At 51.5% G+C, this 20,273-nt stretch overlaps 1 protein-coding gene across 1 annotated transcript; it reads right to left on the minus strand.

Moving 5' to 3' along the window:
• Positions 1-7,559: 7,559 nt before the first annotated feature.
• Positions 7,560-19,855, minus strand: SLC38A7 (solute carrier family 38 member 7). The gene is made up of 10 exons (XM_054389736.1): positions 19,589-19,855; positions 18,452-18,650; positions 18,212-18,356; positions 16,232-16,330; positions 15,523-15,580; positions 14,469-14,583; positions 9,094-9,241; positions 8,808-9,007; positions 7,758-7,812; positions 7,560-7,662 (listed from the first exon to the last, which is right to left on the minus strand). Exons 1-10 carry the CDS (start codon positions 19,853-19,855, stop codon positions 7,560-7,562), a joined length of 1,389 nt encoding a protein of 462 aa, XP_054245711.1.
• Between the last annotated feature and the right edge of the window lie 418 nt (positions 19,856-20,273).

Raw genomic sequence — 20,273 nt, forward strand, 5'->3', positions numbered from 1 at the left:
GGGAACTTCCCACTCTTCCTTCAATCAGACACCATAGGATAAAGTTTCTGTTGGAGGAAGTTCAGGGAAGTTCAAACTAGAGCAGAGCAGATTTAGATTGAATGTTAGGAACAAGTTCTGCACCATGAGGGTAGTGGAACACTGGAACAGGTTGCCCAAGGAGCAGATTTAGATTGAATGTTAGGAACAAGTTCTGCACCATGAGGGTAGTGGAACACTGGAACAGGTTGCCCAAGGAGGTGGTTGAGGCCTCATCCCTGGAGACATTCCAGGTGGGGGCTTGACAGGGCTCTGGGCAACCTGATCTAGTGGAGGATGTCCCTGCTGACTGCAGAGGCATTGGACTGGCTGACCTCTGGAGGTCCCTTCCAACCTAGGCCATACTGTGAGTCTATCAATACAGGGACCTGTTCTCAAAGGTTTTGTGGTGTTTTCCCACCCAAAAAACTGCTTTAGGAAAAAGCAAAAGAGAACTGCAGTATTCATAGAGCAGGGGATGGTTACAGAATCAAAGAGAAATCACATATGGCTCTCAGTGACTTAGTGATGATCCATCACAGGGTCATAAACCACCACTCTGCCTAAGTTGTGTTTGCACAGTATCTCTTCCACTTACTCAACTAACCACCACCAACTGCAACCACTTCAGCCTCAATTAAAAATGAGCTAACAATCTAGGAGCACTACACCAGAAGGATAAACAAGATCAAGAATTTCTCTTAAGAGGAAGCAGGCAGATAGCCACCTTGCTGTGAGTTTGGTTTGAAGACAGCAGGTCACGTGAATCACTCAACAGCTAACAGCAAACTTAAAAGCATAAGGGACAGGAAGGACAATAACACATCTAGAAAAGACAAACAAGTCCATTATCAATTAAGTTTGCTTCCTGTTCACAAGGCACTCACCTCACATGGACTCATCCTGCCTGTAATAGCAGCCAACACCAACGCAGTTACCTTAGAAACAGGAAACACTTCGGTTGTGTGAACTAAGCCTGACTTGTCAGGTCCTGTTTTGTCACACCTGTTTGGTTACCTGCTTAAAAAAGCTCCACTGAAAGCAGATGTCATGCTTCCTTCTAACAAGTAGGACTCAGAAACAGTGGAATCACAGAACGGCTCAGGTTGGAAGGGACCTCGGGGATCATCCACTCCAAGTTGAGAGGGGACACCTCTCAACTAGACTTGGGTCACTCAAGGCCTCATCCCACCTCCAAAGAAGAGGCATCCACAACCTCCCTGGGCAGCCTGCTCCAGAGTCTCAGCACCTTACTACTGAAGAACTTCGTCTTCCTCAGCTCCACTCTAACCCTGCTCTGCTCTCAGCCTCAAACCATTCCCCCTTGGCCTCTCTCTAGACACCCTCAGGGAAAGTTCCTCTGTAGCCTTCCTGCAGGATCCCTTCAGGTACTGCAAGGCAGCTCTAAGGTCTCCCTGGAGTCTCCCCTTCTCCAGGATGAAGAACCTCACCTCCCTCAGCCTGTCCTCACAGCAGAGGGCTCAAGATGTATCACACAGGCCGTGTCTGGGTTTCATTTTTTCAGTCTTATCTCTCTGCTGTTATACATACAGTCCAAACCGTTGGAGGCTTGTTGAAATTAAAACTGTGTCTTCTCACTAACCTTACTGCATAAGCAGAACTCTGAGCCATGCACAGGAGTTGCTCCTCAGAGCACACAATCTCTCCAAACAGCCAACTGTTGCTATCTCCACCTTCAAATTAAGCCAATCCACTTCAGTGGGCAGCACATTCTTAACCGGAGGCCAGCAGCGTTTCTGCCATGTGGTCTGCAGGAAGGTTTCGTTAGCAGGTTACTTACTACAGCTCCCCCTTTCACAGCTTACGTTTTTTCCCCTCTGTGGGCCACTCACAACAGTGTTGATCTCCTAGCTCAGAGATAGGCCCAACTCCGGCTGCTTTCACCGTCTCTCAAAGCTCTGCCTGTCACGATCAAAGCTGCAGAGGGGAACAGGGGAGGAGAATGAAAGCAGCCGCAAAGCTGAGGACTACCCCGCAGCCTAGAAACGCTCACCCCGCAGCCTGCCACGGCCGAAGCCTTCCCCTCTTGCGCCGGGAACCGCAGGTAGCAACAACCCACCGACCTGCAAACCGCGGGCCCAGGCAAAGCCCTTCCAAGTTGGCTCAGCTGCTCCTCCCGTCGATCGGACACCGGCTGAAGATCGGAGCGGCGAGGGCCAGGCCGGGGAGTGGTGCAGGCCAGGTCAGGCCAGGGAGGCCTCACACTTTTCCTACAGCCAACCCGGAAAGCGCGGTCCGGGCGGGCTCCCTCTACCGGCACCGCCACGCCGGCTCTTGGCTCCGCCGCGGCCTACACCACCACAACTACCACAGCCACCGCCGCCGCCACGGGGGCTCCGCTGCCCCCCACCCTTCCCCTAAAACAGAGCCCACCGGCGGACCGGGACCGAACTCAGCGCGGCAAACCGACGCTCACCTCGGGAGGAGACTGTAAAGAAAGCCAGAGCAGGACAAGGTGCCGGGGCCACTGGCGCTTTTATCCTCTCGCATCCGCCGTTTCGCTACAAAATGGCGGACGGGGTCGCGCGCTCACGTCGCGGCCTTTCCCCTCCCCCGTCCCCTCGCGGCACGCCAGCGGGGAGGGGGCGGGAGCAGCGGCGGGAGGGAGCGGCGGGGCGGGGCACGCGCCAGCCTTCCCGCCCCGCTAGTGGGGCTCCGAACCAACCAGAGCGGCGAGCACCGAGCTACCTGCCCAATCAGCGCGGCGCGACCTCGAAGAGGGGAAGTTCTGCCCGGTCTCCGTCCTCCACCCTCGGCCGCTCCTCCGCCGCGTCTATTGGCTGACAGCGGCCGGACTCCTTGGTATGGTTTTAGCCAATCAGCGCTGGAGGGCCTCTGGAGGCACGCATGCGTATCCGGGACCGACCAATCAGCGCGGGGCGCTGCGCAGGGGCGGGGTGGGAAGAGGAACTGGCGGGGAGCGCCAAAAGGAGCGCGGAGTCATGGGGACGCCCCCCGCGGTGGTGCGCTCTGGCCTGGCGCTCGTCGCCACCCCGGCGGTGGTACAGGCCTAGGCACCGCGCTGCTACTCCCCCCTTTCCTAGCGCTGCCTTGGTGCGGTCCGGAGCGCCGGCTGCGGCCTGGGCAACGTCCCCGCTGCCGTCACCGCCCCCCCGCCGCCGGTGAGGGAGGGCCCTGGGAGCTGCACCCTCACAACATGGCGGCAGGAGCGCCGGGCCCGGGCCCCGCGCCCCGCTCTGCTCCCTTGCCGAACTCAGGGGCCACAGCCTCCCTCAGGCCGTTTCGCACTATAGTCATTCCCCCTCCTCCATTTCTATGCTCGCTCCTGGCCGGGAAACGGCTCCCGTTAGCTCCCCAGCGCCGGGGCTGCCACCCTACACCCCAAAACATCTTCTTCCCGCCCGCTTTCCGGCTGGGTGACAGCACGGGGACCCGGACACCTAGGAGTATCTCTGCCATTCCCTGGCCCTGGGTACACTGGGATATGAGAGCCTGAGGAATCACAGAATCATGGAATGGTTTGGGTGGGAAAGGATCTTTAAAGCTCATCCAGTCCAGCCCCCCTGCAGGCAGCAGGGACATCCCCAACCCCCACCCCTGCAACCTGCTCACAGCCACAAACCTCACCTGCAATGGTTCCAGCCATGGGGCAGCTCCCACCTCTCTGGGCAGCCTGAGCCAGGCTCTCCCCACACTCAGGGTCAAACATTTCTCCCTTCTCTCCACTCTCCATCTCCCTCTTTCAGTTCCAACCATCACCCCTTAGCCTGGCACAAGTGGCCCTGCTCCAAACTCTGTCCCCAGATTTCTTAGAGGCCCTTCCAGCACTGAAAGGCCACCAGAAAGTCTCCCTGGAGCCCTCTCCAGGCTGCCCAAGCCCAACTCTCTCAGCCTGGCCTCACAGCAGAGCCCTTCCAGCCCTGCCAGCATTGCTGTGGCCTCCTCTGGCCCTGCTCCAACAGGTCCCTGTCTGTGCTGAGGGCTCCAGAGCTGCCCCAGCACTGCAGGGGAGGTCTGAGCAGAGCACAGCAGAGGGGCAGAATCCCCTCCCTGCCCCTGCTGCCCACACTGCTGGGGATCAGCCCAGGACAGGCTGGGGCTGGGCTGGCAGCACTCAGTGCTGGCTGATCTCCAGCTTTGCACCCCCAGCACCCCCCAAGTCCTTCTCCTCAGGGCTGCTCTCCAGCCCTTCATCCCCACCCTGCACTGATACCAGGAGTTGCCTCCACCCAGGTGCAGGACCCTGCACTTGGCCTTGTTGAAGCCCATGAGGTGCACATAGGCTTACTGCTCAAGGAAGGGGATGAGGCCTCACATCTGGCAGGTCAACCTCCACCAGCTGCCAGGGGCTCAGCCTCTTAAGGCTACCTCTGGTGCCACACCATTCCCCCCCCCCATAGCTCAGAGAGCTGGGATGGTGATTCAGGACACACCTTCATCCCTGCATCCCACTGCAAAGCATCTCTGTTCTCCAGCCCCACAGAAACCACCTCCTGGCCACTCCATACACGGCACCACAACATCATTTTTTATTAAGTTCACTTTCCCTCCACTTTTTCTGCAGGTAGAAAATACAGTTCTGAAGGCCAGTGTCTGTAAACAGCCAGGGCAGCAGGAAGGTAAGCAGGGAGATGTCCACAGCACCTTCACACCCTCCTGCCCTCAGTCACAAGGACCCCCTGGGAGAAGCAAGGTTGTAGCTTCCCAGGTGATAATCAAAGTTGCAGGACACCATCCATGCCTGCCTTGGTTTGGCCATGGCACCTCCTCATGCTCTGTGCACCTTCAGGAAAAGCCAGAGCCACAACCATCCCCCAATCCCAAGCCCCCTTTCCAGCTTGACAGAGGATGGGCACTGAAAGGCACCTTGGCATTGGCATCTCCTGAGCCTCCAGCATCTCTGCTGGGCTCCAGGGAAGGTGGCCCTGTAGTCACCACAACCAGGAGGAGTGGTCTGCAGGGTCAGGTGATGGTGGGCATGGGCACCTCCTTATTTCTGCCAAGGGCTGCCCCAAGCCCCAGCACCTGCTCTCAGGTGGGAGCTGGGTGAAAGGGGCTTGGGAGGCAGCCAGTGCTACAGAATCATGGAATGGTTTGAGTTGAAAGGGACCTTTAAATGTCACCCAGTCCAACCTGACAGCACTCAGCAGGGACATCTGTAACTAGAGCAGGTTGCTCACAGCCCCAGACAACCTCACCTGGAATGGTGCCAGCCATGGAGCATCTCCCACCTCTCTGGGTAACCTGGGCCAGGGTCTCAGCACCCTCAGTGTCAAACATTTCTCCTTTCTCTCCAGTCAGATGAATGGGAGGGGTCACTGGAGCCTGCTGTCAAAACCTCTGGGCATGGAGGCTGGAGGTACCTTGAGAGAGGCAGGAAGGACTGGTGCCTCCACAGGGACCCTCAAACATCCATGCTGTACACTTGAGGCTTTTCTGCCTCCTTTCTCTGTCTGGGTCTCCCTGACTCAGCCCAAGCAGCAGCAGGAAGGTCTCCATTTACACACAGCAAGGGCTGGTAGGGCAAGACCAAACATTTCCCCCCACATGCTGCCCTCCCACCCACCACTGCTGGTCACAGAGGGAGAGAGCCAGAGGGAGAACTACAGAAGCATTCCATGGTTCACCTTCCCACCATGAGTGCCTGGGCTGCTTCCAGTAGATCACAGAATCATAGAATCATTTTGGTTGGAAGAGACCTTTTAAGATCTTCAATTCCAACCCTTAGCCCAGCACTGCCAGAGCACCACCAAACCCTGGCCCTCAGCACCACATCTCCACAGCTTTAAAACCCCTCCAGGGATGGAGACTCCAACACTGCCCTGGGCAGCCTGGGCCAGGCCTTGACAACCCTTTGGGGAAGAAATTGTTCCTCGTTTCCAACTCCCCTGGTGCAGCCTGATGCTGTTTCCTCTTATCCTATCACTTATCCTTAGGAGTAGAGACCAACCCCACCTGGCTCCAACCTCCTTTCAGGGAGTTGTAGAGATCCAAAAGGTCTCCCCTCAGCCTCCTCTTCTCCACACCAAACACCCCCAGCTCCCTCAGCTGCTCCTCCCCAGCCCTCTTCTCCAGACCCTTCCCCAGCTCTGTTGCCCTCCTCTGGACCTGCTCCATTGAGGAGGAGCAGTAAAGGTAAAGCCAGGAGCTTCAGAAAGCTCAGCACAGGTACAGAGACAGACAGACAAATTCCCTCCTCTCCCAGGGTTTTAGAAGTCAAACAAGGAAGAAGGGAACCCAAAGACTGAACAGGAGCAGTTTGCTGTGGACATTTAACCACCCCCAGCCCAACCTGCAGCTGTGGGAACTGCTCAGAAAGCTGAAGTGAAATTATCATCCTCAGAGGCAAGAGAGGGAGAGCCCAGAGCCACACCAACCCAGGGGGATAATATAAACCAGAGCAAGACTGACTGCTTTAGCCCCAAAGCATCCCTTTCAAACCTGGCCCAGTCCCATTCCTAGCACACCTCCTGGAAAAACAGGACTGGAAACTAGGAGAGCAGCTTTGCTCTAGTGTAGTGTCTCCAGCAGGTGGATGTGGCCACAGCACCTTCCCTGGTTGAGAGAGTGAGCAAACCCTGGCAGGGGAAACATTGCACTGGGGGGTCCCTGCCAAAAATGACCATGGTCCCACTTTGGTACAGCAAATGCAGCCCAGGCAGAGGCAGATGGAGCAGCAAGGGCAGGAGAGTGGTGAGATGAGCCATGGGAGAGCTCAAACCAAGCACTGGCAGAGAAGAGGACCACAGGGATGTCACCCTTAATGATGAACATGGTTAGGAGTTCCCTTTATGCAAGACAGGCTCCTTCCCCTCCAGTCCTCCAGGGTGGGGAGAAGAAGCTGAAGCTCTGGAGAGGAGCTCCACCAGTACATGGGTGGTGCTGGGAGAAGCTGAAGCCACGCAGAGGAGCTCCACCAGCACATAGATGGTGCTGGGAGAAGGAGTTGAAGGTGTGGACAGGAGTTCCACCAGCACATAGATGGTGCTGGGAGAAGCTGAAGCCACACAGAGGAGCTCCACCAGCACATAGATGGTGCTGGGAGAAGGAGTTGAAGGTGTGGACAGGAGCTCCACCAGTACATGGGTGGTGCTGGGAGAAGTTGAAGCTGTGGAGAGGAGTTCCACCAGCACATGGGTGGTGCTGGGAGAAGCTTGAAGCCATGCAGAGGAGTTCCCCCAGCACATGGATGGTGCTAGGAGAAGGAGTTGAAGCTGTGCAGAGGAGTTCCACCAGCACACGGGTGACAGCAGCCTTCACAAACCTCAACCATGACCCCTTAACGATTTTTCAGGTAGTGATGTCTACCCTGGGGGACAGAAAGACCTTGACCTGCCTTAGAGGTCTCCTTGTAGTGATGCTCTGGCTGCAGCAGGGAGTCAGGGCTGAGGGAAGAAGCCTGCCTGGTGCATCAAGACACCATAGAGCTCTTCCAACCCAGCTGACTCCTCTTGGCTCTTCCCAACACACCCATGTGGGCTTCTCCACGCTTCCTTTTGGTCCTGGGGCAAACCTGCATCCCCCTCTGGCATCACCATCAGTCCAGCCTGGAAAAGGAGTCAAGCTGTGAGGTCCACAAAGATGGCATTGGCAGTGGTCTGTCCAAAGATGAAGGCTCCGAGGGTGACCATGAACACCCCGTAGCTGACGTAGGCCCACCAGCTGCAGAGGCAGGAGGACAGGCTGTGGTTAGAGGGGACCTGCACCCCAGGACACCCCTAGGGCAAGCAGGGAGGGAGGAAGCAGGTTTTGCTTACCTGATTGCCCTGGTTTCTTGGATCTCAGAGAGCTTGGCTTGAATCAGGCAGAGCCCTGAAAGGCAGGAGAAGCAAATTAGGACCAAGACGAAGACGTTTGTCCTTCTGCAGAGACCTCTGCCACTGCCAGCCTGCTCCCTCCCTTCTTAGAACAGAATCAGAGAATCAGTCAGGGTTGGAAGGGAGCTCAAGGCTCAGCCAGTTCCAACCCCCCTGCCATGGGCAGGGACACCTCACACTGGATCAGGCTGGCCAGAGCCTCATCCAGCCTGGCCTTAAACACCTCCAGGGATGGGGCCCCAACCACCTCCCTGGGCAACCCATTCCAGGCTCTCACCACTCTCATGGGGAAGAGCTTCTTCCTTACATCCAGTCTGAATCTCCCCACTTCCAGCTTTGTTCCATTCCCCCTAGTCCTGTCACTACCTGAGACCCTAAAAAGTCCCTCCCCAGCTTTCTTGGAGCCCCCTTCAGATCCTGCAAGGCCAACAAGAAGGTCTCCTGGGAGTCTTCTCCTCTCCAGACTGCACAACCCCAACTCTCTCAGAGCAGAGCAGCTCCAGCCCTCTGCTCCTCCTCCTGGCCCTTCTCTGGACACCTTCCAGCCCCTCCAGAGCCTTCCTGGAACAGAGGCTCCAGAACTGGACCCAGAGCTCCAGGTTAGGGTTAGGGTCTGAGCAGAGTGGAGCAGAGGGGCAGAATCCCCTCCCTGCCCTGCTGGCCACACTTCTCTTGCTGCAGCCCAGGCTCTGCTTGGCTCTCTGGGCTGCAAGTGCTGACTGCTGGCTCCTGTTGAGCTTCTCCTCCCCCAGCACCCCCAAGTCCCTCTCCTCAGGGCTGCTCTCCAGCCAGTCCCTGCCCACCCTGGATTGATGCTTGGGGATTGCCTCGACCCATCTGCAGGACCTAGCCCTTGGTCTTGTTGAACCTCATGAGGCTGGCTTGTGCCCAGCTCTGCAGCCTGTCCAGGTCTCTCTGGATGGCATTTCTTCTTCAAGACACAGAGCCAAAAGACCTCTGCCAGCACCCAGGCACCCCAGAATGCCCTACCTGGGAAGACAAAGATGAAGCAGGCAGCCAAGCCCCCGATGACAGAGATGACTTTGCCGATGTCTGGGATGAAGAGCGCCAGGAGGAGGGTGAGGAGGAACCAGGTGATGGTCTGCAGCAGGCGCCTCCTGCGCTCCCGAACCACGTCCTCCTCCACTGTCACCCCGGTGTAACGGAGCCACAGCCCCTCCAACACAGCCCTGCAGGCACAGAGCCAGGCCAGGAGGGCTTCCTGGTGCCATCCCCTCCCTGCCCACCCCGGCTCCCACCTCCTCCCAGTGCTCACCGGCCGCAGAAGTGCAGGATGGGGTAGGAGGTCAGCACGCAGAGGATGATGAAGGCCCGGGCCAGGGCAATGGGGATGTCGTTGGAGGGGTAGGACATCAAGACATCCTGCTCCACGCTGGCCCCAAAGGTCAGGAAGCCACAGACACCTGCTGGGAAGGGAGCAGTTAGAGGGGGATGGGGACAGGCTTCCTCTTGAGGGGTGCTCCAAACCCCATCCTCCCCCACCTCCATCAGCTGAAGTTTGAATGGGGGGAGACAAAGGCCCAAAATTGCCTCCCCACTGGGGACTTGGGGGGAGGAGGAGGAAAGATAAATGTGGTGGGTTGAAAATTCCCCCCACTGCCCCCCAACATTAAATTTGCAAAAGCAGCTCAGCTGAAGCAAATGGAAGCTACATTTACAAGCAAAACTACAATCTACAGTGGAATGCAATGACCATGAACAAAATACACAGGATTTGCAACACTGACAGGGATTTAGAAGCATAGAATTGTCAGGGTTGGAAGGGAGCTCAAGGCTCAGCCAGTCCCAACCCCCCTGCCATGGGCAGGGACACCTCACACCACAGCAGGTTGCTCACAGCCACCTCCAGCCTGGCTGCAAAAACCTCCAGGCAGGAGGCTTCCACCACCTCCCTGGGCAACCTGTGCCAGTCTCTCACCACCCTCCTGGGGAAGAATTTCTAACGTCCAATCTGAATTTACCCATTTCTATTTTTTTTTTCCATTCCCCCCAGTCCCTAACACCCTTCAAAGTCCCTCTCCAGCTTTCTTGTAGCCCCCTTTAGATACTTCTTCCTAACATCCAATAAGAATCTACCCATTTCTATTTTTTTCCATTCCCCCAGTCCTATCACTCCCTAACACCCTAAAAAGTCCCTCCCCAGCTTCTCCCCCCTGCCTTCCCCTTGCCCCCCTGTACACAAAGGGACAAGAGAAAGGACCTGCCTACCCTGGTGCTGGAGCAACCCTGCCTGGTGTAAACCTGCAGCTGTTGGCTGGCACCGGCTGGCAGCGCAGCTTCCCTTGCACTGCTCAGACAGTGCTGCTCCATGAGTTTTGCCTCGTGGCTGCCTTGTCTAAGGACACTTGAATTTTGGTGGGTCCCTTTTCCTTTGGATTTGTACCCTGTGATGCACACATTTGGATTTTAAACTTACAGTACTGGAGCCTGCCACCCAGGAGACCTAAGGACTATCCAAATTCCTGCTCTGTTCTCGTGAGTAAAATCTGACTCCACAGCTTTTCCCTAGGGTCCTGGCTTGCCTCTGATTTTTGTAAGTGGGGGCAAAGCTATTTTTGTGGCTTAGCCTTTTCCAATTTGTGATTTCCCTGAATTGTACTAAAGTTGCCCTAAATTGTAGTAAAGTTGCCCGTGAGCATCCTTGCAGAATTCATGACCCAACAGAACCTGTAAATAAAATTTTAACCCCAGTGTTGTGGATAACTTTGGGGCAGGTTTTGGGGGGGAAATAAAGGTAACTGTATTTTTATAGAGATAACTCTTGTTTATATACATTTATATATTTATAAAGATAACTCTGTTTATATACATTTATATATTTATAAAGTAACTCTGTTTATATGTATCTATAAAGATAACTCTCTTTATATATATTTATAAAGATAACTCTTTTTATGAAGATAACTGTTTATATACATTTATATATTTAGAAAGATAACTCTGTTTATATGTATTTATAAACATAACTCTCTTTTTATGAAGATAACTGTTTATATACATTTATATATTTAGAAAGATAACTCTGTTTATATGTATTTATAAACATAACTCTCTTTTTATGAAGATAACTGTTTATATACATTTATATATTTAGAAAGATAACTCTGTTTATATGTATTTATAAAGATAATTCTCTTTTTATGAAGATAACTGTTTATATACATTTATATATTTAGAAAGATAACTCTGTTTATATGTATTTATAAAGATAACTCTCTTTTTATGAAGATAACTGTTTATATACATTTATATATTTAGAAAGATAACTCTGTTTATATGTATTTATAAAGATAACTCTCTTTTTATGAAGATAACTGTTTATATACATTTATATATTTAGAAAGATAACTCTGTTTATATGTATTTATAAAGATAACTCTCTTTTTATGAAGATAACTGTTTATATACATTTATATATTTAGAAAGATAACTCTGTTTATATGTATTTATAAAGATAACTCTCTTTTTATGAAGATAACTGTTTATATACATTTATATATTTAGAAAGATTTATATATATAATATATATTATATATCATATATATAATATATAATAATATATAATAATAAAATATATAATATATATAATATATATTATATATATTATATATGTTATATATATATTTATAAATATAATTCTCTTTTTATGAAGATAACTCTGTTTATATGCATTTATAAAGATAACTGTTTATATATATTTATAAAGATAACTCTCTATATATTTATAAAGATAACTCTGTTTATATACATTTATATATTTATAAAGGTAACTCTGTTTATATATATTTTTAAAGATAACTCTCTTCTTATGAAGATAACTGTTTATATATATTTATATATTTATAAAGACAACTTTGTTTATATATAGTTATATATTTATAAAGGTAAGTCTCTTTATGAAGGTAACTCTATAAATATTTATATATTTGTAAAGATAGCTCTCTTTTTACAAAGATAACTCTGTTTATATATTTGTATATTTATAAAGATAACTCTATATTTATAAAGATAACTATTCTTATAAAGTTAACTCTATATATTTTTATAAAGATAACTCTCTTTTTATAAAGGTAACTCTGCTGACATATATTTATGTATTTGTAAAGATAAATCTCTTTATAAAGATAACTCTCTTGTTATAAAGATAACTGTATATTTATAAAGATAACTCTATATGTTTATATCTTTATAAAGACAACTCTCTTTTTATAAAGATTACTCTATTTATCTTTATATATTTATAAATATAACTATTTTTATAAAAATAACTCTATATTTATGTATTTTTACAGACAACTATTTTTATAAAGATAACTGTCTTTATATATTTCTATAAAGATAGGGAGTTATCTTTATAAAAATAGTTATATTTATATTGATAACTATTGTTATAAGGATAGCTCTCTATATTTATATATTTATAAAGATAACTATTTTTATAAAGAGAACTATGTATTCATAAAGATAACTATATTTATGTAGTTATAAATGTAACTATTCTATGAAGATAACTATCTTTATATAAAGATAACTCTATCTTTATATATTACAATGATAACTCTATTTTTGTAAAGATAACTTTATGTGTTTATAAATATAACTCTATGTATTTATATTTCTATAAAGATAACTCTATTTATCTTTATATATCACAGTCTCACAGTACTTCAGAGGTGGGAAGGGACCTCAAGAGATCATCAGGTCCAACCCCCCTGCCAGAGCAGCATCACCCAGGGTAGTCTGCACAGGAATGCAGCCAGCTGGGTTTGGAAAGTCTCCAGAGAAGGAGACTCCACAACCCCCCTGGGCAGCCTGCTCCAGGGCTCTGTCACCCTCACTGTAAAGAAGTTTCTCCTCATGTTGAGCTGAAACCTTTTATGTTCTAGTTTGAACTCATTGTTCCTTGGCTTATCACTGGGAACCACCCAAAAGAGCCTGGCCCCCTCCTCCTGACACCCCTCAGCTATTGATAGACATTGATCAGATCCCCTCTCAGCCTTCTATCTATCTTTATATATTAATAAAGACAACTCTGTTTTTATAAAGATAACTACCTTTATATATTTATATAAAGGCAGAGGGTTATCTTTATAAAAATAGTTATCTTTATATTGATATATTTATAAAGATAACTATTTTCATAAGGGTAAATCTCTATATTTATGTATTTATAAAGAAATCTCTGTTTTTATAAAGATAACTCCCTATATTTATATACTTTTATATTTTTATATTTATATATTTATAAATATAACTATTTTATGAAGATAACTATCTTTATGTAAAGATAACTATTTTTATAAAGTTAGCTCTCTATATTTATAAATATAACTATTTTCATGAAGATAACTCTATTTATCTTTATATATTGATGAAGATTATTTTATAAAGATAACTATATATTTAGAACTATAACTATTTTTATGAAGATAACTATTTTTATATAAAGATAATTCTATCTATATAAAGATAGAATTATAAAGATAACTCTACTTTTATAAAGATAACTGTGTATTTTTAGATAAGTATGTATTTATAAAGATACCTCTATATATTTATAAATATAACTATTTTAATGAAGATAACTATTTATCTTTGTATATTGATAAAGATTATTTCTATAAAGATAACTATATATTTATAAATATAACTTTCTGAAGATAACTATCTTAATATAAAGATAATTCTATCATTATATATTTATAAAGATAACTCTATGTATTTATAAAGATAACTCTATATATTTATAAATGTAACTCTACTTTTATAACTCCCACCTCATTAATCTCATCCCAATCAAAACACTCCAGCACATGTTTGGTCTGAGGGACCAGACATGGATGGATGCCACACAGGGAGGGTTAGGTGGATCTTGAGCTCTGCTGCCCAGAGCATCACTGCACTCACAGAATCATAGAACTGTCAGGGCTGGAAGGGAGCTCAAGGCTCAGCCAGCTCCCAACCCCCTGCCATGGGCAGGGACACCTCACACCACAGCAGGTTGCTCACAGCCACCTCCAGCCTGGCTGCAAAAACCTCCAGGCAGGAGGCTTCCACCACCTCCCTGGGCAACCTCTGCCAGGCTCTCACCACCCTCATGGGAAGAATTTCTTCCTCACATCCAATCTCAATCTCTCCACTTCTAGGTTTTTTCCACCTCCCCCCCCCAGTCCTATCACTCCCTGACACCCTCCAAAGTCCCTCCCCAGCTTTCTTGGAGCCCTCTTCAGATCCTGCAAGGCCACCAGAAGGTCTCCTGGGAGCCTTCTCCTCTCCAGCCTGCACAACCCCAACTCTCTCAGGCTGTCCTCAGAGCAGAGCAGCTCCAGCCCTCTGCTCCTCCTCCTGGCCCTTCTCTGGACACCTTCCAGCCCCTCCAGAGCCTTCCTGGAACAGAGGCTCCAGCACTGGACCCAGAGCTCCAGGTGTGGTCTGAGCAGAGTGGAGCAGAGGGGCAGAATCCCCTCCCTGGCCCTGCTGGCCACACTTCTGCTGCTGCAGCCCAGGCTCTGCTTGGCTCTCTGGGCTGCAAGTGCTGACTGCTGGCTCCTGCTGAGCTTCTCCTCCCCCAGCACCCCTGCTCCTTAAGCTGTGCACTGAGGACCATCACAGGGGTGTCCTCTTGCTCACCAGTGCCTGTGTAGACGAAGAGAGCGATCACCATGGCTGCTGTCACCACTGCCCCCCAGGTCTTCACCTCTGGCTGCTTCATGCTGTTGAAGACGGGCACGCTGCTCACGTGGCACTGCCAGGGGCACAGAGACACAGCAGGGACACATGATGGGCTGAGGTGGAGTCATGCAGCATCCCACTTGTGATCCCCAGCCCTCCCAGGGTGTGTTGTGATTTCGTGATCCACTCCCCCCCAGGGGTGTTGCTGGAGAAGGGCAGGGGAGGACAGCCTGCTTTGGACTGTTGGAGCTGCTGTGAGTTCAGGCTGAGGGAGCTGGGGGTGTGCAGCCTGGAGAGGAGAAGACTCCAGGGGGACCTTAGAGTTTATGCAGTAAGGTTAGTGAGAAGTCACAGTTTTAGCTTCAACAAGCCTCCAACACTTTGGGCTGTACTTAGAACAACAGTGAGATCAGACTGAAAAAATGAAACCCAGACAGCCTGCTTGATACATCTTGAGCCCTCTGCTGTGAGGCCAGGCTGAGGGAGCTGGGGTTCTTCAGCCTGGAGAAGAGAAGACTCTAAGGGGACCTCAGAGCTGCCTGCCAGGACCTGAAGGGATCCTGCAGGAAGGCTGCAGAGGAACTTTTGCTGAGGGTGTCCAGAGACAGGCCAAGGGGGAATGGTTTGAAGCTGAGGCAGAGCAGGGTTAGAGTGGAGCTGAGGAAGAAGTTCTTCAGTACAAGGGTGGTGAGACTCTGGCACAGGTTGCTCAGGGAGGCTGTGGATGCCTCCTCTCTGAAGATGGTCAAGGCTAGGATGGATGAGGCCCTGAACAACCAAGTCTAGTTGAGAGGTGTCCCTGTCTGTGGCAGAAGATCTCTGAGGTTCCTTCCATCCTAAGCCATTCTGTGATTCTGTTTCCCAGCTGGTGTAAGATCAACTCATCCCCATCCAGGTTAGACTGGCTTCAGCAAACTCTCAAAGCCATGAGGTGAGCACATGGAGAGGGTTTTGGTTGAACATCCAGGGGTGCAGCCCTAGGCCATGGCAGTTCCCTGGCTCATGTCCTTACCTGGAAGCCAAAGCAGATGGTGGGCATGGCATTGAAGATGGCTGTCCAGCTGGAGGGGCTGGTAGGAGAGAAACAGCCATCAGTCAGAGCAGGGCTTCCTGCTTCTACTTGGACACTGCCCAAAAACGTGGCTCTGCCCTCAAATTCCTTCTTCCTGCACCCAGTCCATAAATGTCCTCCCACCATCAGGGAGGAGACAAGTCCCAGGGGCTCTGCTGGCCAAGGAAACAACCAACAGCATCCTCAGGCACAGCCCTGGCTGTTGGGTGAGCAGAACCACTGCACAGACAACTTTGGGCCTGCTTCTAGCAGAGTTAAAGGTCAGTCAGCTCTCCTGAAAACTTGTGATGGTGCTGAGGAGACCTCCAGGAGGTCTTTTTCCTCTCCTTCACCACCTGCTCCACTGAAACACACAGAGATGTGGCCACTTGGGAACATCTAGCACCAATGTGCAGTGTCCTGAAAACCTCTGATGGTGCTGAGGGCACCTCCAGGAGGTCTTTTTCCCCTCCTTCACCACCTGCCCCACTGAAACACACAGAGGTGTGGCCACTTGGGAGCATCTAGCACCAATGTGCAGTGTTCCTGGGCTCAGGGATGGAAGGTGGGAAGAAATTGTCCCCAGCCTTTGCAAGCCTCATTCCTGCAGCCCTGCCTGGCTCTGTAGTGCTGTGATGGCCACCACCAGCATCACAGAGCTTGCACTCACCTGGTGGGGATCTCCACAGGCACCAGCTCCTTGTCAGGCCAGATGTACTTGATGATGATGACTGCTGTGACATACCAAGTGCCAATCACACTGAGGGAGCTGCAAGAGGGGACAGGAGACCATCAGCATGCTGCCTCCTTGCTCCATGGAGGATCTCCTCTCAGCCTCTTCAGCCCCATCTTCCTGCCTGCACAGCCCAGGCCACCCCACTCCTCCACATGATAGAATTGTGTTGGTTGGAAGACACCTTTAGGATCATCAAACCCAACCCTTAAGCCAGCACTGCCAGGGCACCACCAAACCACAGCCCTCAGCACCACACCTCTGCAGCTCCTAAACCCCTCCAGGGATGGAGACCCCACCACTGCCTTGGGCAGCCTGGGCCAGGCCTTCACAACCCTTTGGGGGAAGAAATTGTTCCTCATGGCCAACCTAAACCTGCTCTGCTGAAATTTGAGTCTGTTTCCTCTTGTCCTATTGCTTGTTCCTTAGGAGAAGAGGCCAACCCCCACCTGGCTGCAGCCTCATTTCAGGGAGCTGTAGAGAGCAATGAGGTCTCCCTCAGCCTCCTCTTCTCCACACCAAACCCCCCCAGCTCCCTCAGCTGCTCCTCCCCAGCCCTCTTCTCCAGACCCTTCCCCAGCTTGGTTGCCCTTCTCTGGACCTGCTCCAGCCCCTCAGTGTCCTTCTGGGAGTGAGGAGCCCAAAACTGAGTTGTAGAGAGCCAGAAGGTCTCCTCTCAGCCTCCCTTCCTCCAGACTGAGCAACCCTGAGTCCCCTCAGCAGCTCCTCACAGAACTTGTTCTCTAGATCCCTCAGCAGCTCTCTTGCCCTTCAGCAAACTGGGATCACTCCTGCCCTCCCTTCCCAAGGGAATATGCCAGGCACCACAGATGCCAACACAATCCCACTGTGCAGACCTGTCAGCATGGGGATGGGCTGGGGTTTGGGCAGGAGAAAGCCAAGTGTTAAAGAAGTGACACTTGTTGGTCACCCTGCACCAGCTCCAGCAGCCAAGTTACAACAAGAAGCTTGGTGGAGCAGGGGCTGGCCTGTGGGCTGCCCAAGGTGAGTACCATTACTGGCTCTCCTTTCTGCTGGGTGGCCAACTCTGAAGGCAAAGGTTGGAAGCAGCTCTTTTGTTTCCTCTCCAGTGAGCAGAAGGGAGGGACACTGAGCACTCTGGCCACACATTGCTCAGCAGCTCCTCTGCTTCCCAGATAGGGAAACTGAGGTGTGGGAAGGCAGAGGAAGAGATCAGAGGATCACAGACCACAGGATGTCAGGGGTTGGAAGAGACCTCTGGAGATCTTCCAGTCCAAGCCCCCTGCCAGAGCAGGACCACAGAATCTAGCACAGGTGGCACAGGAACACATCCAGCCAGGGCTGGAAAGTCTCCAGAGAAGGAGACTCCACAACCTCTCTGGGCAGCCTGCTCCAGGGCTCTGTCCCCCTCCCAGTGCAGAAGTTCCTCCTCCTGCTGAGGTGGAACCTCCTGTGCTGCAGTTTCCATCCATTGCCTCTTGTGCTATGCCAGGGCACAACTGAGCAGAGGCTGACCCTTCCCTCTTGACCCCCAGCCTTCAGATACTTATAAACATATATTAAATCCCCTCTCAGTCTTCTCCAGACTGAACAGCCCCAGGGCTCTCAGCCTCTCCCTTCATCATCCTGGCAGCCCTCCCGTGGACTCTCTCCAGTAGATCCCTGAGATGTCTAAGCCCTCAGGGTCAAGCAGGCAGATGTGGTAGAAGCCTCATCCTTGGAGGTTTTGAAGGCCAGGCTGGATGTGGCTCTGGTGTGAGGTGTCCCTGCCCATGGCAGGGGGATTGGAACTGGCTGAGCCTTGAGCTCCCTTCCAACCCTGCAGCTCTGCAACTCTATGACACCAGAACCATGGTGTTTCCCCTGGGCCCATGCTGAAGTGGGTGCTAGCTGGCCCAGCCCAGCTGCCAGCCCCAGAGCCACCTCCTCACCCACCTGGCATATTTCTGGAAGCCAATCTCCCTGGGGATGGAGAGGGGCAGGATGAGGAGGAAGGCAGTGATGCTGATGGTGAACTTGCGGTCCATGTACCAGTGCCTGACCCCAGCTCCCTCAGGCTCCCTCACCAGAGCAGCAATGACTGTGGGGACAAAATAGGGTGATCAGGCAGTCCCCTTCCAGCTGCAGGAACAGCATCTGGCTGGTTTTGTTCCCCCCTCTGTGGGGCACACTCACTCTTGTCCTGCTGGTCCCCAATGATGATGAGGAAGGCAATGCAGGTGCCGAAGGTGTAGACGGCGATGGCCACCTCGCAGAGCACGCCAGGCACCTTCCCACACACAGCCCACACCACCTCCTGGTAGGTCCTCTCGTTGCTGGCCTGGGAGCAGTATGCCAGGATGACCAAGCCTCCAATGATGAAGATCAGCATGCACTGAATCACAGGATCACAGAGTGTTAGGGGCTGGAAGGGACCTCCAAAGCTCATCCAGTCCAACCACCCCTGCCAGAGCAGGAGCACCCAGAGCAGGGCACACAGGAGCACAGCCAGGCAGGGTTTGAGTATCTCCACAGAGGGAGATTCCAGAACCCTCCCTGGGCAGCCTGTGCCAGGCCTCTGTCACCCTCACAGGGAAATAATTCTTCCTCTTGTTCCCATGGAACTTCCTCTGCCTCAGCTTCCACCACTGCCCCTTGTGCTGGCATTGGGCATCACCCAGCAGAGCCTGGCTCCAGCCTCTGGGCACTCCCCCTGCACATCTTTATCACCAGCAATGAGGTCACCCCCAGGCTCCTCCTCTCCAAGCTACAGAGCTCTCAGCTCCATCAGTCCCTCCTCACAAAGAAGATCTTCCTCTCCCTTCAGCATTTTTGTAGCTGAACTGTGCTGGACTCTCTCTGTGCTGGACTCTCTTAAGCAGCTCCCTGAGGTCCTTCCTGACCTGAGGGGCCCAGAACTGGACACAATATTCCAGATGTGGCCTCAGCAGGGCAGAGTAGAGAGGGAGAGGAGAACCTCTCTCAACCTACTGCCCACAGCCCTTCTAATCCACCCCAGGATGGCCCTGGGGAGGGGAAGAGACAAGGAGGCATACACTGAGGCAACAGAATGCTAAGGTGTGCACCCTAGGCAGCCACCCCTGAACACAGGGAGCATCATCTCTGCTGCATTTCACCCAACAGGGCTTCTTCCCAGGACATCTCCATGCCCTCTCTGGAGTGCCACACATGCATCTCAGATTCCCCCCAGGGTGGGAGAGGGCAGCTCTGTCCCCTCCCCAAGCTCTCAATCCCCTCTGGAGTGCCACACAAGCATCCCAGATCCCCCCCAGGGTGGGAGAGGGCAGCACTGTCCCCTCCCCAAGCTCTCACCATCTGCAGCCCGATGCCCGCAGCCACCCCTCCAGCCATGGTGAAGGCAGCAGGGAAGTTGAGCAGCCCAGCCCCCAGGGCAGCATTGACCACAATGAAGACAGCTCCCAAAGCAGATGTGGCCCCCAGGTCGTTTCCTGGGCTCTCTCCACCCTTGGGCAGGGTCTCCACGCTGGGGCTCTGCAGGAGCCTGGCCCTTTCCCCGGCGTCAGCGCTCCACTCCCAGTCCTTGCAGTCGCTGTTGATGCTCCCGGGGCCCTGAGCCATTCTTCCCTCCGCAAGTGGCACACTCCAGCAGCCACCTCCCACTAAGGCTCCTCCAGCAGGCTCAGGCAGCTGCCTCGAGGAGGGTCTGCTGCCAGGGCTGGCTCCATCAGGTGGGGAGAGCAGCAAGGAAGGCGACACAGCGGTCAGGCACTTCACTGCTCCTGGGAGGGGATGAAGGACGCAGGAAGCACATTAACAAGGGGCAGCTCTGGCATCACACAGGGGCACAGAGACTCATGGAATGGGTTGGGTTGGAAGGGACCTCAAGTATCACCAAGATCCAGCTCCCCCTGCCATGGGCAGGGACACCTCCCACCAGCCCAGGGTGCTCAGGGCCTCATCCAGCCTGGCCTGGAACACCTCCAGGCAGGGGGCAGCCACAGCCTCCCTGAGCAACCTGTGCCAGTGTCTCCCCACC

Source organism: Indicator indicator, chromosome 19 (assembly GCF_027791375.1).
Source record: "Indicator indicator isolate 239-I01 chromosome 19, UM_Iind_1.1, whole genome shotgun sequence".
Classification (NCBI taxonomy): Eukaryota; Metazoa; Chordata; class Aves; order Piciformes; family Indicatoridae; genus Indicator; species Indicator indicator.

Bases quoted from the DNA above. Each gene is read 5' to 3' on its own strand.
- SLC38A7 (XM_054389736.1), bottom strand. From the start codon at position 19,855: ATGGCTCAGGGCCCCGGGAGCATCAACAGCGACTGCAAGGACTGGGAG. The intron at 18,357-18,451 runs GTGAGTGTGCCC...TTGTCCCCACAG, and splicing joins TGGGGACCAGCAGGACAAGA to TCATTGCTGCTCTGGTGAGG. The intron at 15,581-16,231 runs GTGAGTGCAAGC...CTCTCCTACCAG, and splicing joins CCTGTGGAGATCCCCACCAG to CCCCTCCAGCTGGACAGCCA.